This window comes from Barbus barbus (assembly GCF_936440315.1).
Source record: "Barbus barbus genome assembly, chromosome: 13".
NCBI lineage: Eukaryota > Metazoa > Chordata > Actinopteri > Cypriniformes > Cyprinidae > Barbus > Barbus barbus.
In genome coordinates this window covers 5652060-5668792 of record NC_136741.1, presented here as the reverse complement: position 1 = coordinate 5668792, position 16733 = coordinate 5652060, and the positions used below count along the sequence as shown (strand labels likewise).

Here is a 16733-nt window from a genome sequence, read left to right as displayed (position 1 = left end):
TTTATGGAAAATGTAGGCCTATGTTGGAAATAAAAGCTAAATATTCTGTGCCCTCATTTCACTTTCTTGATTCACAGGATGTCCAATGTGCAGATGTTAACTTCTTGAAACAGAAGTCTTTTTAATGTCATTTTAACAGTGATTTAAGGACACATTTGTGAGATTCACCACTGAAAGTTTATCTTGCATCTTGACAGTCCTTTTTACACAGATGAGGTAGTTTTCAAGAAGTATTAAACTCCATAATCCACCACTGTCAGCTTGATTGACCTCTCAGCCACTAAAGAGCTTCTCATCAAAGTGTTAGTGGTTCATAAGTCAAGAGAAGAAGAGAACAATTCAGTTATATCAACTTCCGTGGCATATGATAAAATAATAAGCAAAAATTGAGCAATTGTTTGTGCCCTCAGTGGATCCTCAGCTTGAAAACTTTGGAGAGAGGTGTTTTGGCACTGGAGTACATCAGGTATGAACCCTCAGCTGAGGTAAAGAACTCCCAGTCACTGCATCCAATAGTGGGTAACCGATGGACAGGAACAAAGCCCTCATATCCCTGCCATCTGTGAGACAAAAACAATAATACTGAAAAGAAATCTATCTTCATTTGCTTCAATATTAATTTATAGTTCATAGCACCGATATACTGTTATCATATCCTATAGAAGCCCATTTCCTTCACACAATACAAAAATAAAAAGGTCACTTTTTATCTCTCATTCTTTCTTTTTTTTTCTTCTTGCTATTCTGGCTGGATATTTATTTTTTGACATTTTTTTAGAATTACGAGGGGAAAGGCCAGAATTGTGAGATTTATTTATTTTTATTTTGTCTTATTTATTTTTTGAGAATTGTTGTTTTTAAATTGTGATATGTATACTGTGAGCAAAAAAAAAAGAAGTTATTTTTTATTCCAAGTGTAAATGGGCTTCCATATTATGATAATATTTGAGAAAATAACTATTGAAAATCATTTACAGATCCTAGTCTTGTCATGGCTATAGGCATAGCTGTTGTATATCAGAAAATTGTTGTCTTATAAAGCAATAACATGAACACCTAAGTGAAATTTATAGGTTTACTTATCTCTTAAAGGGGTCATATGATGCGATTTCAAGTTTTCCTTTCTCTTTGGAGTGTTACAAGCTGTTCATGCATAGATAAGATCCCTGAAGTTGCAAAGACTAAAATCTCAAAACCAAAGAGATATTCTTTATAAAAGTTAAGACTTGTCCACGCCCTCCTAAAACTGCTCATTTAAACACGCCCCCACATGTCTACATCACTGTGTGTGAAGATTTGCATAACACCGCCCAAATGTATACGCAAAGAAAGAGGGAGTGATTTTTATTCTCGCTGTGGTATTGTTGCTGCCGCTGGCGCCATGTCCTAGAGACGCTGTGTTTCATTGTGAAAGCGAAAGTACTTTGTTTGGGCTTCCAAAAGAGGACACAAGAAATCAGTGGTTAAGTTGTATTTACAACACTGTTCCAGAACAGTTCAACCCAAATATTGGAGTGTGTGCATCGCATTTTTAGGAGGACTATTTCCTGAACCTGGGAGTAGCCTGTTAGCTGTGCACAAAGGCCGTTTCTATAAAGTGGGGCAATTCCAACTTTGCAAGGACAGTCTGGCGCTTCTGACTCACAGCCTGTAAGTATGTTTTCATATTTAAAGAATTTGCCACTAACTATTCTAATGCAAGTTTTGAGCTGTGTAGAGTTGCGCTTGTTGTTTGTCGTTTCTCCGATCACAAATGCAGACATGGTAATGTTTACGCGACGCAATGCAACGCAACGCAATGCATAAAAAGACCATATGAGTCATTATAATCAGTAATTATGTCCCCACTGGATGCAACAAATGCCTCTCTTATAATGGGTTTTTATTGTTTTTGTCTCGTTTTTGTCTCCAGGACACGGCATCACAATACGGTAAGGGGCGTAAATTTTCCGTCACACGCACTTGAGGTATTTGGCCAATCACAACGCACTGGATAGCTGGCCAATCAGAGCACACCTCGCTTCTCAGAACGATGAGCTTTTTAAAAATCGCGTTTCAGAAAGGTGGAGCATAGAGGAACAACAATAATGTACAGTATGTGGAAAATAATGTGTTTTTTTTTTTTTACCTTAAACCACATAAACACATTGCATTACACCAAATACACAAAATAATGTTCTTTTTAGCAACATCATATGACCCCTATAAGTCATGAGTTATGATCTGTGTATAATGTTTGAGCTTTCAATCATTACCTGTATATAACACTGCTCAAAGAGTAAGACGATCCATCATAAGAGTTGGCTACGACTAAGAAATGCTCATCTCCAACTGAAAAGAATTCCCAGTCCACCGCACTGTCATACAAGAGGAAATCAAGTCAAAAGATGTGGATAATTTATTCTCAAACCCATAAAAAACATCTATAGTGCAGACTATACCTGTATGTTACAATGTCTTGGAACTTGAGGAACATCTTGGTTGTCATATCAAGTTCATATATAGTTGAGTTGATGGTATAGAGGCTTGGTCCGCTCTCACACAGCATGTGTCCATTAGCAAGAGCTAAGAAGACTCTGTTTCCAATCTGAAACATCTCCCAGTCTGTAGCCCCAAATGTCTAGAGACATATAGGTTGAGAAAGAAAAATACATTTGGTAACAATACGTTTTCAAAAGCATTTATGCTGCCATGGCTTTTATCATTGCCTTTAAATTGTATTAAAGTTCAAGGTAAAAGCCTGCATTCACTATTTCTGATAAGTAGAAGTTAAACCTCAGAAGTATTTCTATACTTGGTTAAGATAGTTGTATGACACATTTATGGGAAACGCAGTCTTGCTGAATTGACACTGACTGCATTCACAACTTCATGAGATCCATATCATATCACTGTGATGTATGACTTTGATTTCGTTACATGGTAAGTTCTCAAGATTTTAATTATAGTGTAACATCATCTAAACACTTGCTGTTAACACAAAACTCTTCTGGTTCTTTTTCTTCCCGCCTGTAAAACACATGTGCACACGGGGAAATTCCCTTCTGAAATGGCTGACAACATCACAAGCGGTGAGTCTGCCTTGTTAAGTCTGTTGACATGTACTTTAGATAAGTGATTTAGAGAAAATTCAACAATGATTGAAAAATGTTAACATTTTTATGGACCTTGGCATTAATTTTTCATCTGACTTCCGACTGCTAATTTAACAAAAAATAGTATTTTTTATATTCAATAAAATGTTCTATTCAACCAATTGTTAGGCATAGTTCTCCAAAGAATTTCTGTTATTATTACCCCAATTTTATTTTCTCTGTGAAACAAAAAAGATTTTTCCAAGCTGCAGTTTTCCATTCATAGAAAATGGATGGTGACTTATATTATCAATTTGAACATCAAATTGTTTAGACTACTTTTATTAATTTTAAGGCTTGGCAATTTTTTTTGATTTTGGAGTTTTACCATACAATTGTATAAAAAAAAAAAAAAAAGTGTAGCTCCAACAACGTGTGCCTAAGGTTTCCTAGGCATAATGGAAAAAAAGATGTGTTCCTTAAAGTGTCATTTATCAGAAATCCCCTTTCTAAGCCCAGTACACATGAACAGACATTTTCTATATCTAACTTTTCCTTTTGATTAAGTAAAAATATATTATATATTTGGTAAAATAATTTGCGGTGAAGAATGAGAAGTTTGTGACAACAGGATTTCAAGCAATAAATCACTTCAGTAGCGGTTCAGGGTCTTTTACGGCGGTTAAATCTTCTGTTCACCCAATACTTAAACAACCCCAGCTATACTACAGATGCCCCAAGGTGATTCTGTGAGAACAGGTGTCAGGTAAATAATAAAAAAAAACGTTGCTACTGGGAAACACCTACATGAGTCCATCTCTTTCCATGTGCATGTCATGGTTTTCCACTTCATTTACCTGTAATATATTTCTTAATGTGCAACTCAGGATTGAAATGTACCTCATGTACACCAGTGTTTCCATTCAAAGTATACAAGTTCTAAATGATCATCAAGTTTCAGAATGATCCATTTGATTTTAAGCTATCAGAAAGTTCCAGAACCTTGGCATTCTCCATCACAGGCATTTTGAAATGAAATGCTGTCTAAACTCACCCTTATAGTCTGAAAAACCTGAAAGGCTCCACCAAGCCAGATGTAGATGGATGAATCTGTTTGGGTGGAGGTGCCGTCAAATGCATTGGCCACTGCTAGGAAGTGGTAGGGCCCTACGGTAAAAAACTCCCAGTCATAAGCTCCTGATGTCGAGATGGTTTGGTTCACCTCAAATGTCTTCGTGCCTGGGTTCCACTTATAAACAACGCTATCAATGTTGTGATTACCATTCTCTGAAAGGTATGACAGGAACATAATGTAAGGGTTTTGAAATGATAATAAATGTAACTAATGGCACCTATTTTAACAAAATGAAATGCTGATACCATCTATTGAATGGGGGGGATTAAGAATTGTGAGATAAAAAGCCACAATTACATTTATATTTTTTATTCTGTGATGGAACAGGCTTCTATACAATATTCTTTTATTGTATGGCAAATGTATCTTCAAATATCAAATATTTTGTGATACACAGATGAAAGGAAGTTATGTGGGTTTTGGAAAGACATGATGCTGTGTATGAATTTACATTTTTTTCAGTGAATGTTTATGGTGTGGGGTGAACTGAGAAGCATTTAGCAGTATTTTAGGGCAGTTATGTATAAGCCTAGTTAGGCACCAAGGAATCACTTGTTTCGGCCGCAGTACACCATTGTTGGACCAACCTGTTCTGTGATTAGCCACAGCTAAAAAAGCTTCATTATTAATATGAAAGGCCTCCCAGTCACGAGCGCTGTGCGTCTCCAGGGTCTGATAACGCACAAACTTCAGCCTCTTATTACACCACCTATAGATCACAGACAGCTCTCGCTCTCCATCCGCTGGGCCCATGGAGTTCGACACGGCCAAGAACATCTGGCACACATACAACACACACAGTGATAAATGAGCCTGATACAGACAAACAGAGATAAAGTTACACTTACTATCAGTCAGCCCGTCATTTGGCTATCATGAATCCAGCGCGCTAAATTTAGAACAGTGTGAAGATCAGGTGGTAGATATACTGCACTATATAGCCTAGTATGAGTCATAATTTCACTCAGGCGAAAAGTTTAATGATGTTTCAACTGATACAAATTCAAACTCGGTGATATAATGATGATGATAATAGTCTTAAGGGGCTGCAGGTTTCAACAAAGAACTTTTATTACTTTCTATTCTTTATAATTCTAGATCTGTGTGATATAATTAAGACTAAACAATTCCACTGCAGACAGACAGATGTGTATAAATGATTCATTCGAGGAAGGGAAAGCGTCAGACTTTAAATTAATTTCTGTGATTGACTACACTAGTGATTTAAAGTTATATGGTACTGAACCACGTCTAGTGTATCTCTAAACCCAGTCTCAGTTCTTACCCTTACCTCATTCCTGACTGTAAGTCTCTCTTAACATTTCACCTCAGGCCTTTTCTGCCAGTAATTCTTTTCTAATGAAGTGCCAGTCACTGCTCTCTACAGCTGCACTGTACAACCTTTGCCTGTTTAACTGCAAATTCAGGTCCTCTGTTTAATGCGTTTCTATGTCATTGATGTGACCCTCATTGTTTTTTTTTAATTCATGTATTTTATTTATTTTCTTTATTATTTTCTTTTAAGACTTTGACTTCAACAAACATTTTAGTGTCCATTTCTTAGTTGAAATTAATGATGATAAATGTGAGATAAGAGTGAAAAATGTGACTAGAATACACATCCTTTACGGTTTCAATCGCTTATTAAAAATTAATGTTGATATTTTTGTACTTGTTGTTTGTCTTTGGTTTAATTTTTGTTTTTACCTTTTTACAGTTTCAATTTCTTAGACGTTAATGTGATATTTTAGTAGCCATATTTTCCACATCGTTTTTTTTTCAGTTCTATCAAGTTTTTTTAATAAGACACTATTATTATAAATGAATAAAAAAAATGGCTAGGTGATATAACTGTCCAAAGATTTTAAAGAAACTACCGAAATGCTGAAATTCAAATTCAATATTTTTTTCCTGTAAAACCTGCCAAATCAAAATCAGTACAATGAAATATTAGACACTTTGGTTTTAAAAGAATTGTAAAAATCTGATTAAATTGAAATGATTAATATGTCTAAACTCGCTATTCGCTGACAGCTGTGCCATTTGAAAGTTTGAAAGACAACATTATTGTCTTTTCTCACCTTCCTCCCTATAGTGAATTGCTTGCATGCCTGGGCCTTAAAGGTGCTGATGTTCTGGTAGAGCTGGAAGTGGCCGTGGTTCCAGCGGTAGATGCCAGAACCTGGTTTGTTGGCCCGATGAGCCATAGCAGCAAACAGCCCAACTGAGGGAATCTGGAAGAGCTCAATGTCCAGCGTCTCTGAGGTGGTGTAGAGATCCTGGTAATCATCTACATAGTCTAGTCTGTCTTTCTCTGTAGATTGAATAGCATTAAATAGATCTGCTGAACACTTCAGCTGACATAACACAAACAAAAAGGTGTCAAAAAAGCATCCCCAGGGTTTTTTCATGGTAATCATAAAATACCATTGTATTACCCTCTGATATCATCACCACTATCACAGTATTTTTGGTAAAGGAACTGATCCATTATGCTTATGGTAGTGAATAATTATAAGATATGAGACTTGTATGAATATTGCATGTTAAATGTAAATGTAACTTGATTTTCTAAATTAAAATGGCAAACTCAAATCTCTGTTGTGTGATTTAGACTTTTACAAAAACTCTATCATAGAGCTTTATGTATAGATGCAGTAAATATGTATGTGTGTGTGTATATATATATATATATATATATATATGTGTGTGCGTGTGTGTGTGTGTTCAATAAGTATATTACACTATACCCATGAAATTGACTTGACAGGTCATATTCATAAAGTTAAAATTAGACCGTTTGTTTTACATCTAAAATAATGATAATAAAAAAATGATCTTTAGTTTCCTACCTTGCAGCATAGAGTGCCAGTATGCACCATCACATAGGAAAAGACCTCTTTTAAGAGTGTCAAACCAGAGTTGTCCCTGCTCTGCCGCAGTGCATGCTGGTTTAGACCCCAGAGTCACACGGACCTCCGTCTCTGAAGATTGAAATGAGAATGCAAACATACAGAGCAAATATGTTTAAAGTAATATTCTTTTTGAATGACATGAAAATATATTGTATTTGATTAAATCTGTGATTAATGGATTAATAAAATATATTTTTTGATATGTTAATGAAATTGGATGACTATTTGTAATGGATATACCTCATCAAAAGAATATGGAAAAATTCAAGTGTTTCAGCGTTTCATCACAAGCGAAACAATCTGTCTAGTCAGCTCAGGCTGTGAGGGTGTTAAAGTATTAACCAAGGCATGTAATCTAGATCAAAGCTGCCATTAGCTAATTTAAATAGTCAATACAAGTGATATAAACACAGCATTGTTTGTCATGCCCGAGATGTGTGCCAGCGTAAACCCACACCCACTCAATCACTGACAGCTCTCACTGCAAGCAGCAGAACCTCTGTTTTCCTTTTCAGAGCAAAACAAGTGTCAGATGTTTAGTTTGGGACCATAATTCAATCCGACCACGGGCGATATGCCATCGGTGTGGTCTTTCACACCACATATCTGTTCTTTTCTTCAAAACGTTGTCTATGGCTCCAGTCATGAGATGCAATAATTTCTTTGTAATGGTTCAGTGTAACTCAGTGTGAGCATTGGCTTGGTTGATATGTTTAACCAGCTCAATTCAAGACTCAAATTGACACAGGCAGAGTGAAAGACTGGATTTTTTTTTCGATCAGGTAGGGTACAAGTGATTTCAAAACATTTCAGCCAGTTTATATATATCGTGAAGCCTATATATTATTTATCTAGTATAAGATGCATTTGGTTGAGTTGGGCTGCAGTAAAGCTTTGTAACTTAGTACTATGGCGATCTTCAGCGCGCAGCACGAGCAGAACAAACAACAATGCAGAATATATGACTGGGACTGTCATATACATCAAATTAAAATGAGAACACTATCATAATTAAATGCTGTGAGTTTTTAGAGTTTAGTTGCCGTGTTTCTGCACGTTGTTGCATGAAGAACAAGGTGTTCACTAACGGAGTTCATTCAGAGCCGCATAGACACGTTCATACATTCGGGACATTTTGTGCAGATAGCCTATAAATCGTGTATTAACGTTATGTTGTATAAATAATGAAGCGTATTGAGATAAATTATGAGTTAAATCCCAATGATTAAAAATCTGCTATAAGATGCTTCATTCTACTGGTCATCTTCAGCGCGCGCAGCTCAAAACAGAAATGCAGAACAATAACTTCTGTCATATACATATGTTATAATGAGAGCACTATTGTAAAAAAAAAATTGTGTAAAAAAATTATGTTTAATGCTATCATTTAATCAAAACATAAAACATTATTTTTGTACCTGCGAGGCGTCCGATACACATTTTCCCTGTGTGTTAACGTCAGTAGCCTAATTATGACTGTCGAATGTCTGACTTGACTCTTGGTAATGTATTTAGCCCCGCCCCCAAACAATTAGGACTGTCGAATGTCTGACTTGACTCTTGGTAATGTATTTAGCCCCGCCCCCAAACATATGATTCGACTATCAGTCGACTATCGGCAAGAATCGAAAATTCCGATTCGACTATGAAAATCCTTATTCGGGGACACCCCTTATATACAGTAATTGTTGAAAATTGAATCGTCTTCTAGTTGGAAATGACATTTTTTTATTTGTATTCATTTAATTTTTTTAAATTATGTGATTTAATTATCTGTATGTATGTATGTGTATATAATATTTATTTATTTATTTTTGTTGTTATTTTAGGATTTTTATATTTAACCTTAACATCATTTGAATTGAAATATTTTAGTTTTACCATATGGAGGAAGCAGGACGTCATTTATTTGGGATTTCACTGGCAAATTTGACAGGATTGTAGGGATAGAAAGCTCAACCAATGATGGTTTGAAAGAGGGACAAACACGTGGCGTTGCGTCTGATCCGGACAAAAGAACGAGCTGCCGCAGTAAACCCTTAAGAAAGAAGACAGATCAACATCTTACCAACAAGTATGTTTGTGTGTATGCAAATATATTTTAAATAAAGCAAATTAAATATAAATATCAGAATCCAACGCTTACAGAGAACAGGCCTTTCCACTTCCTTCGACTTCCAATGTGGAATCTAGAGCCATCAGTGCTGAGATCAGAGGGAAATGGCTGTTTATGGACCCTGAAACCCATCAGGGAAAGTACATTACTCACAGATTTCAACTTTGAACTGCAGCAATATACTTTGTTTCTGAATCAATTTTTTGTGGTTTGGAAAGATCCTGCTTTCACAATTTTTAATACTACTATGTAATACAATTAAATTTGCATTTAATTTGTATGTAATTGTTCAAGAATTCAAGAGTGCAAGAGTATGTGCACATTTTGGCCAAGAAATTGTAAGCAGAAAACTAAATTTAGCTCTGAGGTCATTTATATTTCTATATATTGTGGGGTCTTTCCACTACCGTCACAGACTCACAGTTCCAGTGGGATGCCGCAGTCCAGGGTGAGGGTGGCATGGTGACCGCTGACGGCTAACACCATGCTGTGCCAGTGGTTGTCCGACAGGCGGATTCTTTTAAAGCTGAGACGCTCCCTCCCCATTGAGCCCTGATAGATGAGATGAACTTTCTCTTTAGAGAAACGCATGCCAAGCAGGAGTTGATCGACATCCTCCTTCACTACAGCGAACAAGTACTCATTCTTCTGAAAAACAGCAAGCACCGATTCAATTCAGAGACACGGGAAAGATAGTCAGGTTTATGTTGTCTTTCATTTGGCTCATTCACAATATCATTGATGTGATATTTTTTTATCAATAAAATTAAGTTTTAAAGAAATTGTTCTCCCAAAAATGAAAATTCTGTTATCATTTACTCCCCCTCGTGCCATTTTAAACTTGCATGATTTTCTGTCTTCTGATGAACATAAAAGATATTTAAAAAATTGTTGATAATCAAAAAGAAAATGTGGTTCCCATTGACTTTCATTATGGAATATAAAAGAAGATATTTTGAAGACCCATATGACAAAAAAAATATATATTTTTTTTCCCTCACCAAAATATATTTAAAATACATGCTACCTATACAGTGCTGCTTGAAAGTTTGTGAACCCTTTAGAATTTTCTATATTTCTGCATAAATATGACCTAAAACATCATCGTATTTTCATATAGGTCCTGAAAGTAGACAAAGAGAACCGAATCAAACAAGTGAGAGAAAAATATTTTCTTTGTCATTTATTTTTTGAGAAATATTATCCAGTGTTACATATCTGTGCATTGGTAAAGGATGTGAATCTCTTGGATTAGCAGTTAATTTAAAGGTGAAATTAGAGTCCATCTGTGCAGAGTTGTTTTCAGTCAGTGCAATGACTATCAAATGTCAGTACGTGACCTGTTTTATTCAAAGAACAGGGATCTGTCAAAGTCTGATCATGTTTGTGGAAGTGAATCGTGTCACGAACAAAGGAGATTACAGAGGACCTCGGAAAAAGAGTTGATGTTGCTCATCAGGCTAGAAAAGATTACAAAACCATCTCTAAAGAGTTTGGACTCCACAAATCCACAGTCAGACAGATTGTGTACAAATGGAGGAAATTCAAGACCACCGTTGCCTTCCCGAGAAGTGGTCGACCAACAAAGATCACTCCAAAGCAGAACGTGTAATAGTCTGCGAGGTTGCAAAAGTTCCCAGGGTAACTTCTAAGCAACTAAAGGCCTTTCTCACATTGGCTAATGTTAATGTTCATGAACCCACCATCAGGAGAACACCGAGCAACCATGGTGTGCATGGCACAGTTGCAAGAAGAAAGCCACTGTTCTCCAAAAAGAAAATTGATTGCTAAAGATCATGTGGACAAGCCAGAGGACTATTGGAGAAAGGTTTAATGGATGGATGAAACCAAAATAGAACTTATTTGTTTAAATGAGAAGCTATTATGTTCGGAGAAAGAACACACTGCATTCCAGCTTAAGAATCTTATCCCATCTGGAAACATGGTGGTGGTATCATGGCTTGGGCCTGTTTTGCTGCATCTTGGCCAGGACAGCCTACCATCATTGATGGAACAATGAATTCTGAATTATACCAGCAAATTCTAAAGGAAAACATCAGGACATCTGTTTAAGAACACCGTCTCCTGAGAACGTGGGTCATGCAGCAAGACAGCAACCCCAAGTACACAAGTCATTCAACCAAAGAATGGTTAAAGAAGAACAAAGTTAATGTTTTGGAATGACTGAGTCAAAGTCCAGACCTTAATCCAATTAAAATGTTGTGGAAGGACCTAAGCAAGCAATTCATGGGAGGAAACCCACCAACATCACAGAGTTTAAGTGGTTCTGCACTAAGGAATGGGCTAAAACTCCTACATGTTATTGTACAGGACTGATCAGCATTTACAAGAAACTTTACCTTCAGTTATTGCAGCAAAAGGGGGTCACACCAGATACTGAAAGCAAGGATTCACATACTTTTGCAATGCACAGATATGTAAAACTGGATCATTTTTCTCAATAAATAAATTACAAAGAAAATATTTTTTCTCTCAATTGTTTTATTCGGTTCTCTTTGGATTTTTCATATTTATGCAGAAATATAGAAAATTCTAAAGGGTTCACAAACTTTCAAGCAGCACTGTATGTCGTAAACAGTGAGGCTCAATGAAATATACTTTTGAAACTGAAAATATATTTAGTTTAAATAAGCATCTACCAAAATATCTTTCATGTGGCAAAAAATACAAAAATAATTTATATATATATATATATATATATATATATATATATATATATATATATATATAATTTTTTCATTTTTTTTCATTTTTTTTGCTGCATGCCCTATCTCAAAAGATCAGGGAAAATTTAAGTCCTAGTGAAATGATCACATGACTACAATACACCAGAGTGCATACAATGCACCCTGCTTGAGTTTGGAGAAAAATATATTTTCTCAACTAAAATATTTACAAATTTTGAGACTTATTTAATAATTAAGTTGAACTGGACACAAGCGTCTAACCCTTTGTCATTATAAGCATACCTTCATTCTGGCGGGAGACACTTTTACAGTGGCCACTATGGAGAATTCTGCAGGAAAGAGAGGGCAGTTAATGAAGAGCTGAGAGGATGGAAAAGTGAGTGCCTGCGTAGGACTGAAGAACTGGACCCCACGAGCGCCTCCCTCTTGCACCATACGGACCCCAGACAAGGCCTCTCCCTTAAGGGGCAGCACCCGAGACAACAGGTCCACTGGATGGAGATCTGGAGAGAGAATTATATATATTTGTACCAAACTACACTTCATTACATAATGTGTACATATTAGTAACTTTCGAAAGGGTTCCGCCCAAATGTTAGTTAATGACAGTTTTGTACTTTTTTTTTTTTAGAGTGTACCACAAATACATCTTAGCCTAAATTAAATGTCAATAGGATTCATTCATTCATTCAAGGGCCCTCAAAATGATGAAAAAGACAGCTCGGAATACAGTAGTTTCTTGTCAAGGATTCTGGACTATGCGTGTTCTTGTGATGCCATCAAACAATCAGCTTTGCTAGGACATTATTTTCCTTGTGGTCTAATCCCATTTTATTAACCAATATCTTTGCTGCTGACCTTTGATCATCCAGTTCAACCATACTAATAAGCAAAAATGACTTTAGATAAACTAACAATTGTGCTTCATTGTTTTTTATTGCTCAAGAGTGTTAAACCTTCTTCTCCTGCGTTCTACTGTACAGATGTTTAAAAAGATTAAAAACAATCAAGCCCTGTTCATATTTAAAAAGTAACGCAAAAGTAACATAACACATTACTTTCCATAAAAAGTAGTTACTTACTTTTTAGGGAGTAACGCAATATTGTAATGCATTACTTTTAAAAGTAACTTTCCCCAACACTGGTGTCCAAATTATTTTTGTGTTCATTTTGAACATAGTTGTATGTTTTAATACAAGAAAATAAATTTATTTGTGAAATGGCATGCATGTGCCATTATTCTCTCAAATAAATAGCATTAGATTTGATACTTTATGTAACGCTATTTACATTTATGTGTTTGGCAGGCGTTTTTATCCAGAGTGACTTACATTGCATTTAAGGTAGGCCTACACATTTTATTACTTCTTGTTTTCCAATGACCTTGGCACGGCGATTAGTTTAAGCTGCAGCAAGGCTATGATATCCATTCATGTGGCTTATGAATCTGAATAATTTTGGTGGCCAATGTATTTTTGCATCTGCGGATGGGAATAGCTCTTGATGTAGTTTATCTCCCAAAATATGCTAATTGCCTTCCATGCAAAATATACAGAGGAAAGAGGGGGAGACAGAATATTTATCAGCTGCAGGATCACAGAATTTACAAAACCCAGAAATTGAAATTATTGCCAATATACAATGGCATGGTTTAAAAACATGTAATTTTCGGCACCGATAGCCTTGTGGGCATTGCACCAACGTGCACCGCCATTGCGCTTCGAGTGTTCCGAGTTCGAATCCCGACTCGAGGACCTTTCATGATCCTGCCCCCCCTCTCTCTCTCCCACTTCCTGTCAGCTTTGTCCTATCACACTAAAGGCAAAACTGCCAAAAATAAAAATCTTATTAAAAAAAAACAATTATTAGCACCCGAAGTCTATGACTTCATATGACCATTGTTTTCCTCAAAAGTATACACAATGTTAATCTAAAATATGGTAAAGTGAAGTAAGTGTACATTTAATGACAGCATAAGTTTAAACTGATGCTCTCGTATCTGTTTTCCAAACTATAAATAAATGTGTAGGATGCTTCAAATGAGAACACACACTGATGACAAAGAGATGTCATCTATAGATGTTCGGTGACAGGACTGCAATTCCCTAAACATTCTCAACATTCTTTGGTTCGTCCACATTATTGTGGTATTTACAGCTTCTATTGTAATAACAGTCCTTCAGCTGAGCTCATTGCCCTAATTATGGACCATTTAGATGGTTTGCTCTGACATACAAAAGCAATATTTTAAAATACCACTTAAGGAATTTACTTTGATAATCTTCTGGTAAACTCTTTTTCATATTAGCATTTTTCATTTTCTCATTTCTTTTCCATTGGTATCTAATGTAATTGCCTTCGTGGTATGAAAATAGGAGAATTTAAGCCCCAGGGATGTCGCCGGGTTTGGGAAGAGTTTTACATTTTTCCATTGTAGAGACCAAGCCGTGAATCAGCATGACAACATGGATACACCACCAGTCCTGTGAAGCTGCCCCTCTCTCATAGTGAAAACATTAGTGTGGCAGAGATTTCACAAATTAGAAAGCATTCATTTCTTCTATTAAAGGGATAGTACACCCGAAAAATTAATTTCTGTCATCATTTACTCAATTCGTTCCAAACACAAAAGATATTTTGATGAATGTTGGCAAGTCAACAGTTTCTGTTCCCTATTGATTTCCAGTATTTTGTTTTCCATACTATGGAAGTCAGTGGGGACCAGCAACTGTTTGGTTACTGGCATTCTTCAAAATATCTTCTTTTATGTTCAGTTTGGATAAAACTTCAGGGTGACAGTATTTTATTTTTGGGTGAACTATCCCTTTAAGTGACATTGTGGTGGTCCGCATGACACATGATCAATGACGAATTAGATTTTTATTGTCTGAAAATGAAATTGTGACTGTCCTGCAGTGTCATTTCCACCATAACAAACAACTTTTGTCCTATAAAGGTTAAAAACTGGCTACCAAGGGCACAAACGTATCAGAGAAATAGATTCTCGAAAGAAATATGAGACACAAGGTGTGTGAAAAAAAAATCTGACCTGTAATTTAGTAATTATGTGAAGAGTGTAAAAATATCATCTAATTGGGTGTGATTAGTATAAATAAAATTCTAGCTATTAAAGTAATCTCATAGTTTTCAAACAAAAGAGTCTGAAATTTTTATTTACAAATATTTAAAATACAGTTTCCATAATAATTTTCACCGCTGTGAATGACATGAAGGTAATTAGTATCCATAGTTAAAGAACTATCTTTCTATACACACAATCCATACTCAGATTGAGGATTTACAGTTTCATTCAAGATCTTTACAATCTGAACCTGATCTAATCTGAAGAATTTTATAACAAAGAAAGTCACTTTTTCTTAGTGTCTGTTGATAGAGAGATAAACAGATTGTAGTACCAGTGCTTTAAAGATTAACAGTTTGTTGTCATATACATATTATTCATTGAAAATACTGGTAATTAGAGAGCAAATAAGAAGGGTTATGTGTGGTATCTCACCTGTACAGGGTTTCCATGGCACTACGGTCACACTCTCCGTCAGTGGCAGAAGCAGCAGAAACAACTGCAGTGAAAGTAGCCATGATGATGGCACCAAGTTATGCTGTCCTTCCATTAGATGTTGATGTGTCAATAAAAAAAATGTCCTTAAAAACTTTTGATTGGCCACAAAAATGGAGAAATTCAGAAAGTTGTCTGCTGGTCAAGATGCCTTTATGTCCTGTATTCTTTGTTCCTTGAACTGTCCAGAATAGAGTCTGCCCCTCATTGTTTAATTTTAACAAAAGAATCACCAATGAGCCATTAGCTACTTAACAAAGTGATTTCTTAAAAAAAAAATCACAAATATATGTGAATAGCAAGCACTGTGTAATGTTTCAATACACAATACAAACTAAATGAAAATTCCAGTTTTCTTCCCAAGAAAATCCTTCCTCATCCACTTAAATGCTAATCATTAACAAGCAGGTCAAACAAGTCAGAGCCAAAATACTCTGAAAGTCCTGAACATCCACAAGCCTGTGCTTTTCCTCTCTTCTTCCCTTTTGCTCAGGTGCGCAGAGACGTCCACAAAGCAGCAGCTAATTCACCTGTCACCTGCAGGGTCAGAGGAGCATGTTAGCAGATCACAACTACAACTGAGAGCTCAAGGGGCAAAAGCGGTGAATTTAGAGAGACATTCAAATGAAACCATGTCAACACGAGAGGAGGGGCTCAGAAGGAGGTACAGAGGCTGAGAGAAAGGCAGACAGAGAGAGAGAGAGATTTCCTGTGGTCCTAATCTCCGTATTTCATAGCTTCATAACCCTCCTCCCTCCCTCTCTTTCTCTCTCTCTCTTTCTGTTTTATTTTCTGCCTCTGGGTGGAGTCCCTCTCTGTGCCCTGATCTGGTTCTCAGTCTCACTTTGTATTTTTTTTTTCTTGTTGACCTATGCTGATCTGCACTCAAAACTCTCCTTCCCAACATATAGGTGTACATTGCAAAAAAAAGTTTGTTACACAGCAAACAACTGCTTTCTTTATATTAATTGTTCAATCTTTTTAAGCAAGTTAATACAACATTGTATATTAACATATTTAACATATTTATAACACATTTTGGATTAATTGGCCATAATTTGTAAGTGCAAACCTAATTACGTTCAAGTATTACTTTTAAATCAGGTCACCTTTATGTGGCGCTTTATACAATACAGATTGTTTCAAAGCTGCTTCACCTAATAAACAGGAAAAATAACAGAATCAGTTATGCAAACTTCATCAAATAT

At 36.0% G+C, this 16733-nt stretch overlaps 1 protein-coding gene across 1 annotated transcript; it reads right to left on the bottom strand.

The window, feature by feature from the left end:
* Positions 1 to 406: 406 nt before the first annotated feature.
* LOC306878998 (thrombospondin-type laminin G domain and EAR repeat-containing protein-like) lies at positions 407 to 15580 on the bottom strand (the record flags this gene model as incomplete). The annotated part of the gene is made up of 12 exons (XM_079431648.1): positions 407 to 560; positions 2256 to 2357; positions 2442 to 2620; positions 4129 to 4361; positions 4797 to 4986; positions 6291 to 6523; positions 7062 to 7193; positions 9006 to 9162; positions 9271 to 9361; positions 9662 to 9888; positions 12231 to 12451; positions 15466 to 15580. 12 exons carry the CDS (start codon positions 15578 to 15580, stop codon positions 407 to 409), a joined length of 2034 nt encoding a protein of 677 aa, XP_079287774.1.
* Positions 15581 to 16733: the final 1153 nt, after the last annotated feature.